This window comes from Oncorhynchus kisutch, linkage group LG13 (assembly GCF_002021735.2).
Source record: "Oncorhynchus kisutch isolate 150728-3 linkage group LG13, Okis_V2, whole genome shotgun sequence".
NCBI classification, from domain to species: Eukaryota; Metazoa; Chordata; class Actinopteri; order Salmoniformes; family Salmonidae; genus Oncorhynchus; species Oncorhynchus kisutch.
The window spans coordinates 34,147,099-34,173,470 of NC_034186.2; the positions used below are offsets into that span (position 1 = coordinate 34,147,099).

At 45.5% G+C, this 26,372-nt stretch overlaps 1 protein-coding gene across 3 annotated transcripts in view; it reads left to right on the top strand.

Annotated features, from left to right (window-relative positions):
* Positions 1 to 26,372, top strand: part of zgc:92140 (DUF4612 domain-containing protein) — a 34,026-nt gene extending 7,654 nt beyond the window's left edge. The window contains exons 2-8 of one of the 3 annotated variants that reach the window (XM_020499000.2): positions 5,514 to 5,634; positions 9,192 to 9,353; positions 12,174 to 12,303; positions 21,940 to 22,025; positions 23,650 to 23,720; positions 24,288 to 24,348; positions 24,739 to 26,372. In XM_020499000.2, the coding sequence (XP_020354589.1) occupies positions 12,213 to 12,303; positions 21,940 to 22,025; positions 23,650 to 23,720; positions 24,288 to 24,348; positions 24,739 to 24,786 (357 nt within the window). In that variant the 5' untranslated portion in view covers positions 5,514 to 5,634; positions 9,192 to 9,353; positions 12,174 to 12,212 and the 3' untranslated portion in view covers positions 24,787 to 26,372. The remainder of the gene's footprint in view (positions 1 to 5,513; positions 5,635 to 9,191; positions 9,354 to 12,173; positions 12,304 to 21,939; positions 22,026 to 23,649; positions 23,721 to 24,287; positions 24,349 to 24,738) is intronic. The other 2 variants (XM_020498999.2, XM_020499001.2) reach the window with 2 other exon arrangements.

Sequence of the window (26,372 nt, forward strand, 5' to 3'; positions counted from 1 at the left end):
GTCCAAAAATACAGATTTCCAATTGTTATGAACACTTGAAATCAGCCCTAATTAATCGGACATTCAGATTCTCCTATGATTGGTTCAGATTTTGTCTGGATCGGAACAAAAACCAATGTCCGTGGATGTGGAAATCAAGGCCGATCTGGACCGCACACAATTCTTTTTTTGAAGGCCCATCCATGTCCAGGTCCACCATTTGTAAAAACAGACTGTTTAATTAATTTTATTAGTCCTGATTCCTGTGACTATTCAGTTTGGCTATTTTAAGCTCTGAATATCAGCTACCCAACTTTATCAGGAGTTATCTTGAGCCTATTTGCAATGTTTACACAGCGGGAAATGCAGAAGTATTAAATTTTTTGTTGTAATCAGCTTGTCAAACTTGAAAGCACTGATCATGACAATGGAGTGAAACTCCCGGACAACAGTTGTGATGGTCCATTTTACTTTGACCAACCTGTCCTGTTTTTAGGATATGTTTGTTAACTTGACAACGCATTTTTTTATTTAATTGGGCAACATTTTAGGTTCTGCTATTTGATTGGCGAAACCTGCATGATGTAAAAAGTGCCCATCTCATTGCGTTGTCGTACATTTATCTCTAGCCTGTAGGCTACAGAAAAGTCCACATACTCTTTCTACCATACCCTATATCTGTGACGTGATTTATGTTTCTTTTTGCCGGAATGTTGGTGGAGCGCAGCAGCAACGTCTCTCCAACAGCACCCTGGAGAGGAGTGCTGGGAATGGACAAGCAAAATACTTTGCACCCCTGCTTTTGACAAAGTGGGCACTGTTTATCACCGGGCGGCATCAGCGCTCACCGAAAAGCCCATATGCCCCTGGTCCTCATCCGTTGAGGAAACTCTCTTCCTTTGAAGTCAATGAAAGCTGCTTCACGTCCAATGGCCAGCGGCAAAGAATCGCACGGTTCAATTCTTGATGGCTGACACTCACGTTCATTCTATCTTGTGAATTGGAATAATGAAATAAAGTTGATTTTGGTTGCATATGGCCTCGATTATACACCACTGGTTATTTTACTAAGATTTATGAAGTCAATAAGCTACTACTAGCTATCTAGCCAGCTACATTGACTAGCTAGGTTCACGTTGTAAACAAAAGCAACTTTATTAATTGGAGAATAATTTAGTACAACCACTAGCAAAAAATGAGTATTTGTGGAAAACTGGACCGAAGCTATTGTACTTGCGCACAATCAATGAATGTGGTACATACAGTAGGTGGTACATACTGTTATTATTGGGGTTCTGTGTATCCTGACTGCATGTGTGTTAGTACTTCTGCACATGCTATTTGTGGTTGTCAGTCATTGGCATTGCTGAGTGGCATTTGGTTTCAAGTTAGGTGTATTGCAGTGCAGAAAGCACTAGGCCAGCACAACCGGATCCCTCTAGGTACTGACTCACAAAGCTCAGGCACTGCATGATGCATATTGCTGTGTCTGTGTGTTTGTCTCTCCCCCCACTCTTGAGTCGGTGTGTGTATAGAGTCCAGTGGTACATGGGGCAGGCCAGGGTATGTTTCTTACTTTTGGACAGAGGTAGGCTTGGGCAACACCCAAGCCTACCTGGTATAAACTAGAGGTCGACCGATTAATCGGAATGGCTGATTAAGGGCCAATTTCAAGTTTTCATAACAATCGGAAATCTGTGTTTTTGGCGCCGATTTATTTTAATACCTTTTTTATTTAACTAGGCAAGTCAGTTAAGAACACATTATTATTTTCAATGACGGCCTAGGAACAATGGGTTAACTGCCTTGTTCAGGGGCAGAACGACAGATTTTTCACCTTGTCGGCTCGGGGGATCCAATCTTGGATCCTTACAGTTAACTAGTCCAACGCAATAACGGCCTGCCCCTCTCGTTGCACTCCACAAGGAGACTGCATGTTACGCGAATGCAGTAAGCCAAGGTAAATTGCTAGCTAGCATTAAACTTATAAAAAAAACAATCAATCATAATCACTAGTTAACTACATGGTTGATGATATTACTAGATGTTATCTAGCATGTCCTGCGTTGCATGTAATCTGACTGAGCGGTGGTAAGCAGAAGCAGGCGCGTAAACATTCGTTCAAACAGCACTTTCGTGCGTTTTGACAGCAGCTCTTCATTGTGCGTCAAGCTATGCGCTGTTTATGACTTCAAGCCTATCAAGTCCTGAGATGAGGCTGGTGTAACCGAAGTGATATGGATGGCTAGTTAGCGCGCGCTATTGGTCGTTGTGTTGCTGGTTCGAGCCCAGGGAGGAGCGAGGAGAGGGACGGAAGCTATACTGTTACTCTGGCATTACTAAAGTGCCTATAAGAACATCCAATAGTCAAAGGTTAATGAAATACAAATGGTATAGAGGGAAATAGTCCTATAATTCCTATAATAACTACAACCTAAAACTTCTTACCTGGGAATATTTTTTATTTTTTTTAACCTTTATTTAACCAGGTAGGCAAGTTGAGAACAAGTTCTCATTTACAATTGCGACCTGGCCAAGATAAAGCAAAGCAGTTCGACAGATACAACGACACATGGAGTAAAACAAACATACAGTCAATAATACAGTATAAACAAGTCTATATACAATGTGAGCAAATGAGGTGAGAAGGGAGGTAAAGGCAAAAAAGGCCATGGAGGCAAAGTAAATACAATATAGCAAGTAAAACACTGGAATGGTAGTTTTGCAATGGAAGAATGTGCAAAGTAAAAATAATGGGGTGCAAAGGAGCAAAATAAATAAATCAATTAAATACAGTTGGGAAAGAGGTAGTTGTTTGGGCTAAATTATAGGTGGGCTATGTACAGGTGCAGTAATCTGTGAGCTGCTCTGACAGTTGGTGCTTAAAGCTAGTGAGGGAGATAAGTGTTTCCAGTTTCAGAGATTTTTGTAGTTCGTTCCAGTCATTGGCAGCAGAGAACTGGAAGGAGAGGCGGCCAAAGAAAGAATTGGTTTTGGGGGTGACTAGAGAGATATACCTGCTGGAGCGTGTGCTACAGGTGGGAGATGCTATGGTGACCAGCGAGCTGAGATAAGGGGGGACTTTACCTAGCAGGGTCTTGTAGATGACATGGAGCCAGTGGGTTTGGCGACGAGTATGAAGCGAGGGCCAGCCAACGAGAGCGCACAGGTCGCAATGGTGGGTAGTATATGGGGCTTTGGTGACAAAACGGATTGCACTGTGATAGACTGCATCCAATTTGTTGAGTAGGGTATTGGAGGCTATTTTGTAAATGACATCGCCAAAGTCGAGGATTGGTAGGATGGTCAGTTTTACAAGGGTATGTTTGGCAGCATGAGTGAAGGATGCTTTGTTGCGAAATAGGAAGCAAATTCTAGATTTAACTTTGGATTGGAGATGTTTGATATGGGTCTGGAAGGAGTGTTTACAGTCTAACCAGACACCTAAGTATTTGTAGTTGTCCACGTAAGTCAGAGCCGTCCAGAGTAGTGATGTTGGACAGGCGGGTAGGTGCAGGTAGCGATCGGTTGAAGAGCATGCATTTAGTTTTACTTGTATTTAAGAGCAATTGGAGGCCACGGAAGGAGAGTTGTATGGCATTGAAGCTTGCCTGGAGGGTTGTTAACACAGTGTCCAAAGAAGGGCTGGAAGTATACAGAATGGTGTCGTCTGCGTAGAGGTGGATCAGAGACTCACCAGCAGCAAGAGCGACCTCCTTGATGTATACAGAGAAGAGAGTCGGTCCAAGAATTGAACCCTGTGGCACCCCCATAGAGACTGCCAGAGGTCCGGACAGCAGACCCTCCGATTTGACACACTGAACTCTATCAGAGAAGTAGTTGGTGAACCAGGCGAGGCAATCATTTGTGAAACCAAGGCTGTCGAGTCTGCCGATGAGGATGTGGTGATTGACAGAGTCGAAAGCCTTGGCCAGATCAATGAATACGGCTGCACAGTAATGTTTCTTATCGATGGCGGTTAAGATATCGTTTAGGACCTTGAGCGTGGCTGAGGTGCACCCATGACCAGCTCTGAAACCAGATTGCATAGCAGAGAAGGTATGTTGAGATTCGAAATGGTCGGTAATCTGTTTGTTGACTTGGCTTTCGAAGACCTTAGAAAGGCATGGTAGGATAGATATAGAATATATTGAAGACTCATGTTAAAAGGAAACACCAGCATTCATATGTTCTGAGCAAGGAACTTAAACGTTAGCTTTCTTACATAGCACATATTGCACTTTTACTTTCTTCTCCAACACTTTGTTTTTGCATTATTTAAACCAAATTGAACATGTTTCATTATTTAATTGAGGCTAAATTGATTTTATTGATGTATTATATTAAGTTAAAATAAGTGTTCATTCAGTATTGTTGTAATTGCCATTATTACAAATACATTTTTTTATTAGAAATCGGCCGATTTTAATATGTATTGGCTTTTTTGGTCCTCCGATAATCGGTATCGGTGTTGAAAAATCATAGTCGGTCGACCTCTAGTATAAACGGTATATATCAAAATATATGGTATGATTTTTTTTCCCTTGCGGGGTCTGCTGTGGTGCGTGCCAAGCTGCTGCTTATAACTTAAACTTATCGTAACTAAGAAATCTAACATGTCAAATGAATTATATCCAGCTCAGGGATATGCATTTGGTTTGCTAAGTGTCTAGATGTCCAGATCAAGCTTCGTGGTTACAGCAGAGACATTCAATCCCCTCCTGGGTCAAGATCCAGGTATTTTATTTATAGCGCCCCTTGTGTGCACATTCGATAATACTGTATACCCTGGTATGGTACAGAAACGGTATGGACATCTGGATGTCGCCCAACCCTAGGCAGAGGCAAGAGACCAATTCACATTTTATTCGTCACATGTGCCGAATACAACAGGTGTAGACTTTACCGTGAAATGCTTACTTACAGTTTTAAGAACAATTAGAGTTAAGAAAATATAAACTAAAGTAAGAAAAGCGTAACAATAACGAGGCTATATTCCAAGTCAATGTACAGGTTAGTTGAGGTAATATGTGCACCAGCAGTGCAGAGTGGTGCTGGAGCCTGGAGGCGTTGCAGAACAGGGCCCCCAGAACAGAAAATGTGTTGCTCTGTTGCATGCCAGATAACCTGGACCACGCGCTATATATGGATCTCAGAGTATAAGCAGATGGGACACAGAGAGCCTACTAGTTTGCAGTGCAACAACATAAGATAGTGACATGATCTTCTCACAAAATGTTATTATAATTTGACAGGAAATATGCAACACCATTTTGAGACATGATTCTGCTTGTTTGCACCTACTTAAAGGGAGCCCATCTTCCAACTCTATTCTATTATTCAGGTTTTCCACCCTGCAAATGAAATAATAATTACCATACAATCCCACCCTGGTCAGTCACACACAGGAAGCTGCTTCACCAATTATCCTGCTGCAGAGACTCAATTAGATCCAGATTGAAATATACTGTATCTGATGCAGTGCTAATGATTTCTAATGAACATTCATGGCCATACTGTGTTTGTCCGCCCAGACTTGTCAGAGTGATTCGGATGGACCTGGAGCAGCTGAGTGAAAGAGAGCAACGAGGGGTTGACCTGAGCTCTGCTGTTTGTTGATCTGTGAGGGCATGTCTGGGAGAAGGTGATAACATGGTAAATGAGTTAAAACACTACTGTACCAGGACGGTGATACACAGGCCAGGCCACAGTGATAATAAGTCCATAAATAGGGTCAAGAGTGTAACCCTGACCACATGACATGAGATCTCTGGCCCCACTGTAAAACTCCTGTCCCTAATCCTCAGAACTGCCCCATTGGGAACACTGGGGCTCACATTCATTCTGTGGCTTCAGCTCGCCTTATAAACAAAATAAAACATCACACAACACATTACACACTACTCTACCACAACATATCTACAATCCAGAATCCATAATACAGCAGTATAACAATGTTAGTGTACCTGTGTGTAGAGTGTATGCTAGCTTGCGTGTGTGTGCCTCAGTGTCTCTCTTCACAGTCCACGCTGTTCCATAAGGTTTAGTTTTATCCAGTGGTTTTGTTCACATTTTACTGGTTGCATGAGTTACTTGATGTGGAATAGAGTTCCATGTAGCCATGGCTCTATGTAGTACTGTGCGTCTCCCATAGTCTGTTTGGGACTTGTGGACTGTGAAGAGACCTCTGGTGGCATGTCTTGTGGGGTGTACATGGGTGTCCGAGTTGTGTGCTAGTCGTTTGAACAGAAAGCTCAGTTCTTTCAACATGTCAGTACCTCTCGCAAAGACCGGTAGTGATGCAGACAATCTCTCCTCAACTTTGAGCTTAGAGTGATTGAGATGCATGTTATTGAAGTTAACTCTCTCGTGTACATTTTAAGGCCTAGCTGTGCTGCTCTGTTCAGGGCCAACTATAATTTGCCTCTGTCCCTCTTTGTGGCACTGGACCATATGACTGGGCAGTAGTTCAGGTGGGACAAAACTAATTTGTTTTATTGATAACAATGTCAAGAAAGCAAAGCAGCTCTTTATTACGGACAGACCTCTCCCCATCTTAGCTACTGTTGCATCAATATGTTTTGACCATGACAGCATTACAATACAGGGATTTACCAAGCAGTTTAATCTCAACTTGCTCAATTTCCACATTATTCATTACAATATTTATTTTTGAGGTTTAGTGGATGATTTGTCCCAAATACAATGCTTTTAGTGTTTAAACTAGTCCAAAATATTTCACTTCTTGCCACCGATTCTAAAACTGACTGCAGCTCTTCTGTTGCATTGATTTCACTTGCTGTGGTAGCTGACGTGTATAGCGTTGTGACATCGGCACACACAGACTTAACCCAGTGCCGGTGGCAGGACATTAGTAAAGATTGACTAAAGGGGCCTAGCCAGGGTCCGACAGAAAGGTCTGTGTTGATTCTGGTGGCTCCCCGTTAGCGCAGTGACAACCCTGGTTCCCGGAGACCATCCCTCTGTTGGTCGGGGACCCTGCGGCGGGTTCCATGTCGTTGATCTATTATCCCAGGCGTACGGGAGCGTTTGCCACTCACGACGGCAGATAAGAGAGCTGTGTGTTTGGCCCCTGAAAGGTTGAATTTTGACGGCTAGGGGTTTACCCTCGACCGTGATTACGACGATACAGTCGGCGCGTGTGTCTTATACAACCCTCTCGTAGAAGTCATGTGCGTTTGAGGGTTGGTTTATCCTTTATCCTTCTTTGGTAGACATTTTGTTGTTGCTTTAGCTTTTCCAACAGGGCTTTTCTTTTTCCACATTGCAGATTTATATGGCCGCCATCTCGGTGTGTCCCGATTGACGGCTCTACTCTCGTGGCAGAGCGTGAGAACACAGTTTCCAGGTTATTGCTGGAACCTGTGGGTTTATGCCGTGGACAATAGACTCTGGTCAATGCTATGCAGAAGGTCAATGCTATGCAGAACATGTGCACCTTTTACTAAGTCACGACCAGATGTCCAGTTGTTTTGGACTTGCGGTTCCTTGTCCGAGCTCTGACATTTCAGGCTCGCAAGGTAAGTGTTGTTCTTGGATCCATGGAGTCTCTGGACCTGGGCTGCAGTGGCAACGGGTCAGTGTGCATAGCCAAGTTGCAGCAGGTTCTGGTTCCCTGTATGGTGCTCTGACAATTCAAGTGTCATGAGGCTCTGACCCCATTTTGGAGCCTGTGTGCTTGGGCTGCCGTGGGCCTCCTATCTTGGTACCCTCTCAGCCATCTTGCAGCATGATTGTATGTCCCCATAGTATGTTACACAGAGTGACCGACTGAAAGGGGACGTGAATATAACTACTGTTCCCTGAAGGAGGGAACGCGGTATGACATTTTTAGGATCGCGCCGTCAGGGGTTTGAGCTCGTTCAGGTGAATATGATCAGTCGTTGACTCCCTATAGTGTGTCCGGAACCAAATTCACCATTCATTTTCTGTTTACAGGGTTCACTCAAACATTGTTTTAAGCTTTGTTTTACTATTGGCAGTTACAGCTGATTTTGGGATTGTATATCGATTTGCTCTCCTTAAATATGCCATCTGATTTTATTTGTTTCAATCTCTGAATTGTTTCATCTAACTTTTTGCCACCAGTTCCTGATATCAGGACATAGAAACTACAATCTGTTTCCTGAACTGCCTAGTGTGCATGTGCACCCAGCTGGCACACACACAAACATGTCTACCATTTTCCCTGGCTAAACTAGCCGGCTAGCTGAACTATGCTAGTTTTTGTCCTCATTGCCAAACTTCATAAATACTGTACCCTCAACTTCAAAGCTCATGCTAGCTATACAATCATGTAACAAAAAATGAGCTGGAAAGAAACTTACATTTCTGTATTGTTTTGTTGTATAGTTGTGACTGGTTCGAGACTGATATCATTGCTATTTAAAGCGGATCCAAGTTCAGTTTTAAGATCCACCGGCGTCATTGGCTGGTCTTTTCTGACTGGTCTTGGAACTGTGACAATGGGTAGCATCCCCCCTCTTGGCTCAATGGAATATGTAGTGATTTTTCGAACACAGCCAGATATGTACACACTCTTGTACCCATAACCTTTTTTCAACTGACTATCATATTTGTTGATTTAAATCAGACTTTATTAATATGAGTAATCCAGGAATGTCACGAGTTAATTTGACACGAAAACTTGTGAAGGGAAAAAAGCAACTGTACAGATCCCAATGGTAAAATGACTTCCGGACATTAAGAGTCCACGGAGCTAGTCCTCCTCGCCAATCTGTACCTCGTTCCTTTCTTAACTGTACGTTTTCCTTTTTCTGAACCTCTGTCCTATGAAACGGTCCATATTTCCTTTCGCTCCTCAGGGCTGTGACTGAACACTAGGTCAAATGAATCTGAACTTTAACTCGACATTAGATTTCAATGACTCTTCTGATTAACGAGGTTATTAACAGTGGCCTCTGAGCTCTGGTCATTCACTCCACTCTTTCCTTCTCTCCCCCTCTCTCTGTCATGCCCTAAGCCACAGAGCAGACAGCACAGGAAATACAGTGAGCCATACAGCGATCTCATTTTCAATTTGGCTGGTTTTATTGGCCTAAAAAAAAATACTCCTGTCCTGGTGCCAACGTGTACGCAACAATATGTCTTGAAACTTTTCAGTTTCCTTTCTGTATCTGCCTGACTGACTCTCTCTCTCTCTCTCTCTCTCTCTCATTGTCACATGACAGTTCTCCCAAACAGAGGATCTGTTATTTGTACATCGTCCTCCCTCCCCCACAGCCACTTCTTCTTGTGCCCACTACAATGGAGAGAGAATGAGAAGAGGTGCTCCAAGCAGAACATGAGAATGGAGACGTGCACAAAGAACAATAACACCACACTCAGAAGAGGTATTATTTTTCTGAGGGTGTACAAGGTTACGAGCGCGTGTGTGTGTGTGTGTGTGTGTGTGTTGGCACGGCTTGCCAGCTTGTCAGGCTGATGTAGTGTTTAAACTGGGACAAGAGAAAGCGGTGAGCTACATGGATTTGCTGTTGGCTAGTGTAAATATTATGGTGATTTGGCTCAGGAGTTGTCCTTTTGTGTCAGAGAGACAGAATGCAGGGTTTCTTAGTTTCAACCCTGGTCCCACCACTGACTCTGTCCCTGTCACTGTCATCATGGCTGACGAAAGGCCCCAGAGACCGGGCCTTTAACCATACTCTGAGGCCCTCCTTTCGCTCCTTCCCTTTCCAGGATAGACGGGCCCGCCCAGCCAGTTTTTCAGGCTCTATGGTGACTGAAAGCTCCTGGCACAGCTGTGCATTTGAGAAGGTTCACACACACTACTGAGCGTGTGTCTCTTTGAACATGGCATTTTACAACACACACACACAGAGCATTACTCTACCTGCAGGTCTGTGAGTAGTGGAGCTGAGGGGATATGTGTACACACACAAGCGCACTTGCATAAACACGTGCACATAAGCTTCACTAATCAAATCACATTTTATTTGTCACATATGCCGAATACAACAGGTGTAGTAGACCTTACTGTGAAATGTTTACTTACAAGCCCTTAACCAACAATGCAGTTCAAGAAATAGAGTTAAGAAAATATTTCCAAAATAAACTAAAATAAACAATGTAATATGAAAGTAAGAAAATGACAACAATAACGAAGCTAAAAACAGGGAGCCTGTGTGCACGTGTTTATGCAAGCTTGCTTGTTCATGTACACATACCCCTCAGCTCCACTACTCACAGACCTGCAGGTAGACTGAGACTGTGTGTGTGGTAAAACACTAGAATGTGGCTTGTAGCTTTTTGTTGATCCTTGAGTAAAAAGCATGATGTAAGCAGGTGTACAGTAGTTGTAGACCTTTGGTATAATGCAGAGAGAAGCCTAACGGCAGAATACTGGAAGTGGGTTTGCAACCTGCATATTTGTTAGGCCTAACTATCTCTGCCCTTGCAACGTGTGTGTGTGTGTGTGTGTGTGTGTGTGTGTGTGTGTGTGTGTGTATTGATATCATCAGATGTGTGTGTGTGTGTGAGTGCTGGATCTGGCTGGTGTCAGGGTCTTAGCTGGCAGCGTAAGCTTGTCCCATTGACACCCTTCCACATCTGTTCCTAGCTGACAGGCCTGCATTGTCTACATCCCCTCTGCAAACTTAACGCTCTGCTCTACTGACACACAGCCCAAACACTATTGACCTGGCTAGGATGGCACATCGAGGACAGTGAGATTCCTAACTAGACATCCATTCATTGGAACTGGAATTTTCACACACTTATGGCATACGATTCAGTCAGGAAGAGAGCTAGAGGTTTTCTCTCTCTTACCTCACACCCGTCTGCACGCTTAAGAAATGTGCCCAGCCAGACTCCATGGTCTGAGCCATAATTGAGTTGCTCCAGCTCAGACACGAACATGCAGTTCTCAGTGCCTGAGCAACCTGGGCTGCAGTGATAAGGGACTATCTGAGGTGGGCCTTGCCACCAGGCCACAGGTGACTCTGTTGGCTACCAACCCATCCTCTGTAGTCAGGCAGAATTGGGCTGCTGCCAATGAGAGAGCTGTTTGTGTGTGACTCTAGCCCCCCCTCGAAGAATCCCTCTCACTCTCTGCACCTTTAACAAAGACCTGTGTAAGCTCCCCTCAACCTCAGAAGATGAATGCTATTTAGCCAAGAAAGCTGTGAAAGACACGTACACACACACACACACAATTCTCAAACACGCATGCAAACAACATACGCTCACACTATTCAGTCTGCACACACACTCCTCTCTGCACACCTGGTGCTTTGTGCAGTGGTCAGACAGCTGGCTGGAGGAAGGCTGGGTCTGAAGTAAACAATGTCCTCCTGTCAGCTTCAAATGAGGGGCGGGACACAGAGGAAGAGTGTCAACAGCCTTTTGATGCTCTGGACCATTTCTCTCTACTCATCTATTCTCTGGCCTCCCATTACTCTCTCTTTTCCTCTACCTCTCTCCAACCTGTTTCTCTCTCTCTCTTTTTTCCTCTACCTCTCTCCAACCTGTTTCTCTCTCTTTTTTTTTCTTCCTAGCCGACCCTCTTTTAATTCTGTTGTACCGCTCTGTGTCTCTGTCTCTGAGACACACGGCAAGAGAGAGAGAGAGAGGGACACAGAGAGAAGGGACACGCACACAGAGAGGGGGAGAGAGAGACACACACACACACACAGACAGAGCGAGGGAGAGAGAGAGAGACACGCACACAGAGGGAGAGAGCCACAGAGCGAGAGACCAGTATCTCTGTCTGTCTCTGTATGTCTCTGTGTCTCTCTTTATTTGACTGGCTGTTGGTTTCTAGGTGTTGGTGGTGGCTGATGCTGCCATGCTGTGTCTCTGACAGTGTTTTCCTTTATGCCTGTGACAATAGTGTGTGTGTGTTCCTGACAGTCTGTCTGTGACAGTATATTGCCCGTGACTGACAGTCTGATACTCTGTGCCTGTGACATTGTGCGTGTGACTGACACCCCTTCTCCTCAGTGACCGGCTCAGAGGTTGGGATTGTCTAGCTTTCTCCCAGTCATCATTCAAATACAATGCCTGTGTCAACCAATGTAATTCTGTCAACAGCTGCTATGGACTCTAACTTTCTCTCTTTCCACTCTCTCCTCCCACCCACCTACACTCTCTCCTCCCACCCACCTCCACTCTCTCCTCCCACCTCCACCACTCTCTCCTCTATCCGTCTCTAGGTGAGAGTGCAATGAGAAGAGGAGCCAGAGAGTGAGGCGATGGGCTGCACCTCTGCTAAGCAGGTGTCGGCCGTGCCCAGCGACGAGGAGGGCCGGGGCAAGGCCTACAGCAACGGAGACCTCTTCACCGGTCAGTACACAGTATCATAAAGTACACCATCTACATTCCAGCCGCACCTGTAGCCGTCTCTATATACACCTGCCTGCCTAATCTCTCTCCACTCTATGCCAGCTGCTGTCCAGGCTTCCTTTACCTGTAGAACATCGTCCCCATCTGTAGCATGTCCCGTAGAAATAGAATTACACATCTGTAGCATGTCTACTCCCCACACACTGGCCTGTTGGCTATGTTATCTGTATTACCGCTCCTCTAGTCTCGCTCTATACCCAATCTCTATTCTACAAGGGCAGCTTGACTATTCCACCTTTTTTAGTCTGACGTTTTTAAATGAGTACATCAGGCTATATATTTTATTAATGAATGCCAAGTTGCTGACATGGGCAGTGCAGATCAGAAAACGTCAATATGTGTCATGTTACCCATTCTATTTCTCTTCCTCCCTCCTACCCCGTGTGAATACTACTTGGTGCAGTAGCCTCTAGGATGGCTGAGTGGTTTGGGTGTTCTGTCCTCTTAGTACTTCATGTTTTAGAGCTCGGACATGGAGAGAGAGAGAGGGTGAGAGGGTTAGGAAAGTGTATCTAGTTAACAGCATCAATTCTAGCTGCTTGCTGGGCAGGTTGGGTGCTGTGGATAGGATTAGAGAGATGGGATGAGGGATTAGAGACAGATTAAGAATTAGTAGCAACACGCTGGAATACCCACACCGGAAATGGCAGATGACGAGCCACAGGCGGCATCGGTCTGTTCTCCCTCTCTATCACTATATTCCTCCCTCCCTAGCTCTCTGTCACTCTTTCCCTCCCTCTATTACTCTCTCTACGCCCTCTCTCTCTCTGTTGGACCCATAGTTATTGGTCTGACCTTTGTGCCTCTCTCTCTCCTTTTGACTTTATTTCTGACCCTCCCCTATCACTCTGTCCCTCCCTCTATTAGTCACTCCTTTTTCTTTTAAGCAATGGCTGCATCGTGACACTTGATTGGAGGAGGAAGGGAAATATTCCTTGAGAGGAAGATGACGTGGATGAAAGATTCTCTTTTTCCCTTCTCGGTTCATCTATCTCCTCCTCCCTTTCCTCTCCAGGGCCTCACTTTCTTGTCTTCCTTCCTTCCTCTCCCTCTCCGTATTAAAACATCTCCCTTCTCCATGTCCTCCCCGGCTGTTCAACGACTCCCTCTTCCCCTCCCTTTCCTTCCTCTCTCCCTTATCGCAGCATTGGCTCACGGCTCCCTGCCCTCCTCCATCCATCGATACCTTACTCGCACAACAGGAAAGGCTGAGCTCCTTTACACAAACACTGGGGGAATGAGAGAAAATGGCAACACTTTGCCTTACTTGTTTGTTTTAGCACGTCACTTGTTGTCTTGTTGCAGTTTTACGATTTGATTTGTAGTTGGCCAGACTGTTGTGAGTGGGTGTATTGGTTGTATTGTAGTTTATATATAGTCGCTATGGGGCTATTGTTGAATGGACATTAAGAACTGTGAATGCAATATGAAGCCTCACGCAGCTCACTACATGATGTAATTCAGGACGTATCTAACTGATTTTACACTGAACAAAAATATAAACGCAACAATTTCAAAGATTTTACTGAGTTAAGAGTTCATATAATGAAATCACTGAACTTTAAATCAACTAATTAGGTCCTAATCTATGGATTTCACATGACTGGGAATACAGATAGTGTATTCAGATCCCTTCCTCCACATTTTGTTACGTTACAACCTTATTCTAAAACTGATTAAATACATTGTTTTCTTCATCAATCCACACAATACCCCATACAGTGAAATTTGGTTTTTAGTCATGTTTTCTATTTTATTACAAATAAAATACCCCTTAATGACGAAGTGATAACAGAAATACCTTATTTACATAAGTATTCAGACCCTTTGCTAGGAGACTAGAAATGGAGATCAGGTTCATCCTCTTTCCATTGATCATCATTGAGTTGTTTCTACACCTTGATTGGAGTCCTCCTGTGGTAAATTCCATTGATTGGACATGATTTGGAAAGGCACACCCAGTTGACAGTGCATTTCAGAACAAAAACCAAGCCATGAGGTCGAAGGAATTGTCCGTAGAGCTCCGAGATAGGATTGTGTTGAGGCACAGATCTGGGGAAGGTTCCCAAAACATTTCTGCCACCATGAAGGTCCCCAAGAACACATTTGCCTCTCATTCTTAAATGGAAGAAGTTTGGAACCACCAACACTCTTCCTAGGGCTGTCCACCCAGTCAAACTGAGCAATCGGGGGAGAAGGGCCTTGGTCAAGGAGGTGACCAAGAACCCGATGGTCACTTTGACAGAGCTAAGGAAGTTCCTCTGTGGAGATGGTTGTCCTTCTGGTTCTCTCATATCTGCAGCACTCCACCAATCAGGCCTTTATGGTAGAGTGGCCAGACAGAAGCCACTCCTCAGTAAAAGGCACATGACAGCCCGCCTGGAGTTTTCCAAAAGGCACCTAAAATACTCTGACCATGAGAAACAAGATTCTGTGGTCTGATGAAACCAAGATCGAACTCTTTGGCCTGAATTCCCAGTGTCAAGTCGGGAGGAAACCTGGCACCATCCCTACGGTGAAGCATGGTGGTGGCAGCATCATGCTGTGGGGATGTTTTTCAGCGGTAGGGACTGGAAGACTAGTCAGGATTGAGGATAAGATGAACGGAGCAAAGTAAAGAGATTCTTGATGAAAACCTGCTCAGCACCTCGGACTGGGGTGAAGGTTCACCTTCTAACAGGACAACGACCCTAAGCACACAGCCAAAATGACACAGGAGTGGCTTTGGGACAAGTCTCTGAATGTCCTTCAGTGGCCCAGTCAGAACCCAGACTTGAACCCGATCGAACATCTCTGGAGACCTGAAAATAGCTGTGCTGCAACACTCCCCATCCAACCTGACAGAGCTTGAGAGGATCTGCAGAGAAGGTGTGACAAGCTTGTAGCGTCATACCCAAGAAGACTCGAGGCTGTAATCGATGCCAAAGGTGTTTCAACGCAGTACTTTATTTTTATTATACATTTGCAAAAATGTCTTAACCTGTTTTTGCATTATGGGGTATTGTGTGTAGATTGATGAGGGGGGAAACGATTTAATCCATTTTAGAATAAGGCTGTAACGTAACAAAATGTGGAAAAAGTCAAAGGGTCTGAATACTGTCCTAATGCACGCTACCTTAAAAGGTGTGTGCATAAAAAAGTCTGTATCTGGTGACCACCATTTGCCCCATGCAGCACAACACATCTCCTTCGCATAGAGTTGATCAGGCTGTTTGTCGTCAGTGGAATTTTGTTCCACTCCTCTTCAATGGCTAGGCGAAGTTGCTGGATATTGGCGGGAACTGGAACACGCTGTTGTACTCGTTGCTTCAGAGCTATCTGGCCGGTACAGTTGAAATCGGGATTCATCCGTGAAGAACACACTTCTCCAGCGTGCCAGTGGCCATTGAAGGTGAGCATTTGCCCACTGAAGTCGGTTACAATGCCGAACTGCAGTCCGGTCAATACCCTGATGAGGACAACGGGCGTGCAGATGAGTTTCTGACAGTTTGTGCAGAAATTCTTCAGTTTTGCAAACTCACAATTTCATCAGATGTCTGGCAATCAAACAAGCTAAGCGTCAGTATAGAGACAGTCGAATCTCAATTCAACGGCTCAGACACGAGGTATGTGGCAGGGTCTACAGTCAATCACGGATTACAAAAAGAAAACCAGCCCCGTCACGGACCAGGATGTCTTGCTCCCAAGCAGACTAAATAACTTTTTTGCCCGCTTTGAGGACAATACAGTGCCACTGACACGGCCCGCAACCAAAACATGCGGACTCTCCTTCACTGCAGCCGACGTGAGGAAAACATTTAAACGTGTTAAACCTCGCAAGGCTGCAGGCCCAGACGGCATCCCCAGCCGAGCCCTCAGAGCATGCGCAGACCAGCCGGCGGACATTTTCAATCAATCCCTATCCCAGTCTGCTGTTCCCACATGCTTCAAGAGGGCCACCATTGTTCCTGTTCCCAAGAAAGCTAAGGTAACTGAGCTAAACGACTACCGCCCCGTAGCACTCACTCCCGTCATCATGAAGTGCTTTGAGAGACTAGTCAAGGACCATATCACCTCCACCCTACCTGACACCCTAGACCCACTCCAATTTGCTTACCGCCCAAATAGGTCCACAGACGATGCAATCTCAACCACACTGCACACTGCCCTAACCCATCTGGACAAGAGGAATACCTATGTGAGAATGCTGTTCATCGACTACAGCTCGGCATTTAACACCATAGTACCCTCCAAGCTCATCATCAAGCTCGAGACCCTGGGTCTCGACCCCGCCCTGTGCAACTGGGTACTGGACTTCCTGACGGGCCGCCCCCAGGTGGTGAGGGTAGGCAACAAAATCTTCACCCCGCTGATCCTCAACACTGGGGCCCCACAAGGGTGCGTTCTGAGCCCTCTCCTGTACTCCCTGTTCACCCACGACTGCGTGGCCACGCACGCCTCCAACTCATTCATCAAGTTTGCGGACAACACAACAGTGGTAGGTTTGATTACCAACAACGACGAGACGGCCTACAGGGAGGAGGTGAGGGCCCTCTTGAGTGTGGTGTCAGGAAAATAACCTCACACTCAACGTCAACAAAACTAAGGAGATGATTGTGGACTTCAGGAAACAGCAGAGGGAACACCCCCCTACCCACATCGATGGAACAGTAGTGGAGAAGGTGTTCCTCGGCGTACACATCACAGACAAACTGAATTGGTCCACCCACACAGACAGCATCGTGAAGAAGGCGCAGCAGCGCCTCTTCAACCTCAGGAGGCTTAAGAAATTTGGCTTGTCACCAAAAGCACTCACAAACTTCTACAGATGCACAATCGACAGCATCCTGTCGGGCTGTATCACCGCCTGGTACGGCAACTGCTCCGCCCACAACCGTAAGGCAGTGAGGGTAGTGAGGTCTGCACAACGCATCACCGGGGGCAAACTACCTGCCCTCCAGGACACCTACACCACCCGATGTCACAGGAAGGCCATAAAGATCATCAAGGACAACAACCACCTGAGCCACTGCCTGTTCACCCCGCTATCATCCAGAAGGCGAGGTCAGTACAGGTGCATCAAAGCTGGGACTGAGAGACTGAAAAACAGCTTCTATCTCAAGGCCATCAGACTGTTAAACAGCCACCACTAACATTGAGTGGCTGCTGCCAACACACTGACTCAACTCCAGCCACTTTAATAATGGGAATTGATGGGAAATTATGTAAAATATATCACTAGCCATTTTAAACAATGCTACCTAATATAATGTTTACATACCCTACATTATTCATCTCATATGTATACGTATATACTGTACTCTATATCATCTACTGCATCTTTATGTAATACATGTATCACTAGCCACTTTAACTATGCCACTTTGTTTACATACTCATCTCATATGTATATGCTGTACTCGATACCATCTACTGTATCTTGCCTATGCCGCTCTGTACCATCACTCATTCCTATCTTTATGTACATATTCTTTATCCCCTTACACTTGTGTCTATAAGGTAGTAGTTTTGGAATTGTTAGCTAGATTACTTGTTGGTTATTACTGCATTGTCGGAACTAGAAGCACAAGCATTTCGCTACACTCACATTAACATCTGCATGTGACAAATACATTTGAGACATCGGTGGCATTGTGTTGTGACACAACGGCACATTTTATAGTCTACTTTTATTGTCCCCAGCACAAGGTGCACCTGTGTCATGATCATGCTGTTTAATGAGCTTCTTGATATGCCACACCTGTCAGGTGGATTGATTATCTTGGCAAAGAAGAAATGCTCACGAATAGGGACGTAAACAAATGTGTGCAAATTTTGAGCGAAATAATAAGCTTTTGTGGTTATGGAAAATCTCTGGCATCGTTTATTTCAGCCCATGAAACATGTGACCAACAATTTCATGTTGCGTTTACATTTTTGTTCAGTATAGATTACATGTGCATAAGAAGTATCCTCTTTAGACTTGAGCTGTAAGTAATATGAGAGTAATAGTCTCCCCTAGTATGAGATCACATAAGCCCCTTTCATTTCGAAACGGCTAGGAAAATAGTGGAATATAGTGTTGTTACCTGGCCCGGCGGGCTTGCAGGGCAGTAATAATGACTCCTGGTCTGACATAGTATATTGTTAGGGAACCAACCCAGGCAGTAGAGAACGACCAATAGTTATTTTTTTATGGTCAAGGAGGCCGATGGGCGATATTCAATATCATTAAATTGGAAAATGTTGGTGACAAAATGTCCCAGTGACATCAATTTTTGGTAAAAAACAATCTAACTACATAATGGTAATAATTGTATTTTATTTATTTGAATGATAAATCTCTTGATAAACTGGTTGAATTTAAGATGGCATTAGCCTACTCACAATACAGGTGATTGCATATTCAATAGGAGTGTGTGCATTACATTGAGTTATTGAGCTTATTCTGACTGATCAGTGGAGTCAATGGTGCTACAGATGACAAACAATCTTTGTCTTCCATGTGGGACTTACACTGACACAACTTTAGGGACACCTTTCCATGATAGACTGACTAGGTGAAAGCTATGAGCCCTTATTGATGTCACCTGTTCCATCCACTTCAGTCAGTGTAGATGAAGGGGAGGCGACCAGTTGAAGGAGGATTTTTAAGCCTTAAGACAATTGAGACATGGCTTGTGTCTGTGCCAGGCAGATGGTTAATGGGCAAGACGACATATTTAAGTGCCTTTTGAACAGGGTATGGTAGTAGGAGCCAGACGCACTGGTTTGAGTGTCAAGAACTGCAACGCTGCTGGGTTGTTCATGCTCAACAGTTTTCTGTGTGTATCAAGAATGGTCCACCAACCAAAGGACATCCAGCCATCTAGACACAACAGTGGGAAGCATTGGAGTCAACATGGTTCAGCATCCCTGTAGGGCGTTTTTGACACCTTGAAGTCTGTGCTCTGACGAATATAGGCTGTTCTGAGGGCAAAAGGGGGTGCAACTCAATATTAGCAAGGTGCTCCTACTGTTTTGTACACTCTTGTGTATATTAGTGTACTGATCAACATTTGCATAGAAGCATCACTCCATGTCACAACTGTATGGAAGGACATTGTATAGGCACAGTTAGTTTGACAATCTAAATGAACATCTATTCAGTGCAAGTGGGTCCAATGTCATGATTTGTGATCACGGATGCTAATTTTCAGTCATCTGTGATCTGGAAAAAGTAGCAGCCAGGACGAAATTCAAAACGACTCATCTAGCCAGCTTGCTAGCACAGTAGCGAACACATCAGATGAAAGGGTTAGTTATCTGTAATCTTTGCTAACAGGTCACATAGCTTTCTGCTTAGCTAGCTAGCTTGCTTATTGCATGCATGTCCAGGCACGTCAGCGCGAGCCTTATTATTAGTGGATTAAACTAAACTGATACTTGCAACAGGAGTTCGATTTTAGTCAGTCTGTTAATCTGTTTCTCAGTACTGCACCTTTCTATTGGAGAATGAGCTAGCTTGCTGCTGCTGCTGGTTTTTCCCTCGTCAAATCAAAGTTTATTTGTTGCCTGCGCTGAATACAACACCTTACAGTGAAATGTTTACTTACAGGCCATAACCAACAGTGCAATTTTTAAGTTAAAAATAGGTATTAGGTGAACAATGGGTAAGTAAAGAAATAAAGGCAGTGAAAAATAACAGTAGTGAGGCTATAATACAGGAGAGGGGCTATAATACAGGAGAGGGGCTATAATACAGGAGAGGGGCTATAATACAGGAGAGGGGCTATAATACAGGAGAGGGGCTATAATACAGGAGAGGGGCTATAATACAGGAGAGGGGCTATAATACAGGAGAGGGGCTATAATACAGGAGAGGGGCTATAATACAGGCACCGGTTAGTCAGGCTGATTGAGGTAGTATGTACATGTAGATATGGTTAAAGTGACTTTGCATATATGATAAACAGAGCAGCAGTAGTATAAAAGAGGGGTGTGGGTGGGCGGGACAAAATGTAAATAGTCCGTTTAGCCATTTGATTACCTGTTCAGGAGTCTTATGGCTTGGGGGTAAAAGCTGTTGAGTAGCCTTTTGGTCCTAGACCCAGAGACATTCCACGGCATTGTGCAGTGCTCGTGGCTCAGGCGGTGAGTGGTGACTGGCATAGCAGCAGTTTTGCTATGTAGATGGACGATAATCGGTCGTTCTCTATCAGGCAGGGTTAGTGTAAATGTCATGTCTGCTTCAGTCCTATGGAGACACAGTTTGAGCTGGGAGGGAGCCTGACCAGGCAGGGGTCTCTGACTGGCAGACTGTAGAAAGGAGAGAGTGACAGCCTGCTCTGACCACTCCGCCTGACTGGAAATGGACACACACTCATGCTCAAACTGACACACACACTAGTTCCAACTGACACAAAGCCACTCAGTCAGCTCTTAAAGGTCGACACAGAGCTCCAGCTCCTAATGAGAAAGATGTCCACATTAGAGAATCAGTTTTTCTCAAAATAGAATCGCTTTCACTGTCATTGTCCCTAAAATGGCCCTATCATCATCAAGACGAAGCAAGCAGCCCTGTCGCCTCTGTTTCACCCCGTCAGTGTGTCACAGCCAGTGGAGACGAGCACTCACTGATAAACATCCACTCCAATATGGACAAATGTAGGCAACCTGGTCCCAGATCTCTGTGCTTTAGCCAACTGCCTGTTGTTGTTATTGTCATGCCATACAAGGACATACCTGGACAGATCTGGGACCAGGCTAAAAGAAGACTGATGGGAATAGATAAAAACATTATCCATGCAATAGTCATTTTCCTCCGTCCTTATAGGTTCATTCTTCATGTACTCATGTGCCGTTAATGTCTGCTCGGTGTTAGCCGTTTTTTTTCTCCTGTTACCTGTCTCTGTTACTAAGCCACAGTGACTGATGGTTGATTCACTGTGTGTTGTTTGAGGTAGTGTGTGTAGGCGTGTTCAGGCGGGCTGCTTTGCTCTGGCATGTTTACATTCCCCAGGCAGGCAGCAGAAGAGAAAACGACGTGTTCTTTATCCTCCCTCTCTCTCCATCCCCCGTCTCTCCTCATAGTTAGTCCTGTCTGCCCTCTAGGGTGTCTGATCTGATGTTGATGTCTTTCACACACTGATGACGCACGGTGTGACACACACACAGGTGATACAGGTGTCAGGGAGGATGCTGCGTCTGAGGGACTGAAGCACAGAGACAGACGACGAGAGGATGGAGTGAGTGAGACCGTGTGAGGAGAGAGCGATGAATAGAGTGTGTGGGACGGTGAGAGGATAAGAAGTAGAACAGCATACAGGCTGCAGAGACAAATCAAATAGACTGACTGCACATCCCACCCTCCCACTCCTTCCTATCAGTCATATGAGTCTATTTCAGAGAAAGGGCCAAATACACAGAATCCAGCTGATAATACAGGGTGTGTGTGTTGCTTTCTCAGTAAACTGTGGATATCTCCTCAGGAATATAGTTACCTGTTTTTCTGTCCACTATTGGGTGGGGTTTCTCTGTGTGAATGTGCAGTGCCACTCGTATGCAGGAGTAGTTTTATTTATCTAACTGTTCTCTGGTTTTTCTCTCTCCATACAGACGAGTACAAGATGAAAGGAGTGGAGGAGGTGAAGTACATGCGTGGAGAGGAGGACCGGGTGAACGCACGCAACCAGGAGAACCTGGTGAGAGAGGAGACACACACAAACACACACGCAGTCTGACTGTTCATCAACACACAGAAAACACAGTCCTCTTTGACATTCTATCAACACATGCAAACAGACAGTGTTTGTGCTAAATGCACATGTCCACAGAAGGCCCCCCCCCACCCAACACACACAGCCATGGTGCCTCCCGAGCAGGTAGAGACAACGTATTGGAATGTGGCAGCACTAAAGGCTGTTTTAACCCCTTCCTTCATGGCCTATATTTTGTGAGCAATAGCTAAGATTTATTCTTTCCTACAAACCAGGAAAAAGTGCAGACCCTTTTGGATGAGGTAACGATTGAAGGAAAGGAATCAAAACTCGAGAGGAATGAAACTCCTACCCTACTGTTGATTGTCATTTCAGTGTCTCTTTATTCCACCAGTGTTGTGAATGTGCTGCCGTCGTCATAGTCGCATTAGTTTCGACATATGCGGCAGCTGGCTTAAAACATGCAGCAGAACAAATGTCATTTTCAGAAGTGACTTTTACTATTTTTAGAAAGCTTAACGGGAACTACTCACAGGGGACTGTTTCTCACAGACGCACATTTTAATCCTGCAGAGTCAAAGTGCGCACACACCAACAAATAGATTTATTTGTGACGCTGCATATCCATGAACTGCCTGTAGTGAGCATACGCAGTAGCAGAGTGATCTGAAGGGCAGCTCTTAGTTTAAAACATGCTAAACCCTTGGCATGCCATGCTCCTCCAAAGCACAGCCAGCACCTCTAAAGATCCAGGCCGGTGAGGAGGTTTTTTCCCCTGGTCAGTCCCTTTTAGCATCCCAGCCAGCGTCTGGGTCCAGGCAAGAGCAGGGCAGACCAGGCTCTCATGCACGAGATCTACAGGGCAGCCTGTCTCTTCCCAGCACCAAGGCTCCAGCACCAGGGGTAGGGCAGCCTGTCTCTACCCAGCACCAGGGGTAGGGCAGCCTGTCTCTACCCAGCACCAGGGGTAGGGCAGCCTGTCTCTACCCAGCACCAGGGGTAGGGCAGCCTGTCTCTACCCAGCACCAGGGGTAGGGCAGCCTGTCTCTACCCAGCACCAGGGGTAGGGCAGCCTGTCTCTACCCAGCACCAGGGGTAGGGCAGCCTGTCTCTACCCAGCACCAGGGGTTGGGCAGCCTGTCTCTACCCAGCACCAGGGGTAGGGCAGCCTGTCTCTACCCAGCACCAGGGGTAGGGCAGCCTGTCTCTACCCAGCACCAGGGGTAGGGCAGCCTGTCTCTACCCAGCACCAGGGGTAGGGCAGCCTGTCTCTACCCAGCACCAGGGGTAGGGCAGCCTGTCTCTACCCAGCACCAGGGGTAGGGCAGCCTGTCTCTACCCAGCACCAGGGGTAGGGCAGCCTGTCTCTTCCCAGCACCAGGGCCACAGCTGGGCCTGGTAACTCTTACCTTCAGCCACAGACCTGTCAGTCCCCTAACCATAAGGACACACAACACAGCAGGGTACGGATGTTTCCAACCTTAGGGCCCTGGCTGGTGGGTCAGGTAGATTCTATCCCCCCATGCCTACTACATGGGCAGATTGGGGTTCAGGGGGCTCTGTGTGCAGTGTCGTGGGTCAGAACTATGAGCTGATCTGTGTGTTTCAGGAGAAGACCTCTTTACAGTACAGGGGGAAACCGCACAAAGAAGGCTCTGGAGCCAACGCCAACAGGACAAAGTGAGTAATAACATGTTTGTTTGTGACAAAGTGAGTGTAATAATAAAATGTGTGTAATACCACTATGTGTACATGTTATCAGCTAGTCATTGGTGTTACTGTGCTTTTTATATGTATTCATAAATGGTTTCGGGCAGTGTGATTAAATCAGTGTGTTATCACTAGTGGAGCTGAGTGGCTAGTGTCTTTTGTTTCCAGACATGTATTGTGGCTCTGTTTCTGTTTGGTGACATTGTGAGTGGATTAGCATGGGTGCTGGAGCTGTATTTAGTTTGCGTTTGGATTATAGACCTTTGTTGGGAGTACTCCATAAAATGATTATTCAAATTCCTCCACAACCACGAAGGCTCTTGCCGAAGCGGGGGTTTAGAACTGTGTGTGTGTGTGTGTGTTGTGGGGGGTGTAATGGAAAATTCTAGTGGTGTGTTTGTTTCCTACTGTTTCCTCCCCCTCTAACTTCCTCCTTCATTTTCTTTCACCCTCCCTCGTTCTCACTTTCTCTCCCTCCCTCGTTCTTACTTTCTCTCCCTCCCTCGTTCTCACTTTCTCTCCCTCCCTCGTTCTCAGTATCCACACATCAGAGAGCCAACAGGAGTTCTTCAGGATGTTGGATGAGAAGATTGAGAAGGTGAGGGGGGGGGGGGGGGGACCAGCCAGCAGGACCTGAACATTTTAAAGAGACCGTCTCCTGTGAGATTGGGGGCTGCTAAAAGCCAACTCTGACAGGCAGGAAATACTTCAAATTGAGATGCATTCAGATTAGGACTTTAAAAGACTACTTTAGTCCTATCAACTCACCCGTCTTATCTAACTTCTCCATTTATCCTACGGATCAAAATAAAATAAATCTGAACGACTTAACTGCAGGCACATTTAAAAGCTAGAATCAGCAGTTGAAACAATGACAAAGTGTTACCCCGCCTCAGTTTTGGTAAAAAGCTGAGAGATGGGCCTGGAGAAATGCTATCTGTCCTGCCTCTCATCACTCTCTTCTGTCTCATCTGTGGTGTGCCCACAGGGACAGGACTACTGTTCAGAGGAAGACGAGGCAGAGGATGGGACATAGCAAACAAGGCCTGACTCAACCCCCTACAGAGAGCCTCCCAGAGTGTGTGCGAGTGCATGTTCGTCTGAATCAGTGTGTGTATGTATGTTCCACTGCCTTTGTATGTGATTCTGAATGTGTCTGTGTGAGCATGTAGGTTTTTTGTGTGTGAAAGCGAGATGGATAGCTATTCTCAGACTGTTGCCCCCCTCTTGGCTGTCATCCCATTGGGCCCCTGAGTGGATTACTGGAGGGAGAGGCGAACGAGGAGACATACAGACAGACATGTGGACTCACTGCCCTGCAGGACTATGGAGAGACGCACATGGAGACAGACATGCAAACCGACATGTGGACTCACTGCCCTGCAGGACTAATGGAGGGACCCTCCCCTCTACCCCAACTACCACCCCAGTGAACTGTACTGTGGTCAAATCAAATCAAATCAAATTGAACTGTACTGTGGTCCCTGGTCCAGCTTTGTGTATACCACCCAATGACTACAACATGGAGAAGGAGGACGAACAGAGGAAGAATGAGCATTATGGGAGTCTGGGAGACACCCTCATGGTTTCCACCCTCCATGGCCCTGACTTGTGCTTTGCTTGTGAGGAGCAGAGATGTGGATAGAGAAAGAGAGGTGCTGGGGAGGGGGAGGAACTTCCATAACCCCCATCAGACAACGGAGGCTCGCTGCTGCAGTGGGCCAGAGGACCTGCGAGAGGGTAGAGGGAGGGGGGGATAAAGAAAAACCTAGATATTTTAATAAGAGAAAGAAGAGTCAGTGAGTGGCTTATTTTGAAACTCTGAACTCCTGCCTTTTTGAAGGACTTTTTTATTATGTTGATCCAGTTCATTATTTTTAGTTTTTTTAAATGTTTTTTTGTTTGTTTTGTTTTTGGCTTCTATCCTAGTGCATCACCTCCTGCAGCCTATAGCTCTATAGGTCAGAGTTCCTGTGTCACTACACAACCTGTCCTCTTAAATATACCCTCAACGCTAATATACCAGACCCTGGCTATGTGAAACACACTCAACTTCATATGCATAGATGCAGACACAGAAGTGCACACTCGTACATACAGACACACGCTCATACAGACAGACCAATGCAGATAGACTCGTGTGTGTGTGTGTGTGTGTGTGTGTGTGTGTGTGTGTGTGTATACACACACACACATATATGCCATTGTATTCCTGTCATTCTTTAGCCACGTGTTATGTTAATAGGCTGTGATGTTTTGGGTGAATGTTGGAAGCAGCAGCTATGGGTTTCTGCTGCTGGACTTATTCATGTGCACTTGTAGTGTTTATTACTCTCTCCTCTGCATTGGTAGCCCAGCCTCCACTTCTCTTCAACTCAGCAGTATTGACACTTACTGGCAGCGTGGAGTCACCCTCTATTGACACACACACACACACACACACACACAAACACACACTGCCTTTTCATGGAGTGAGAAGTGAGATTTAAAGGAAAAGAGGTGTGGTTGCCTGGGAGACACAGCCCTCAATGTTATTCTGTCATCATTACTCCATCGTTCCTTTTTCATTTGATTCAGTACTTTTAGTTTTTCTATTAAAAATAAAAACACAGGAGCTGTTCA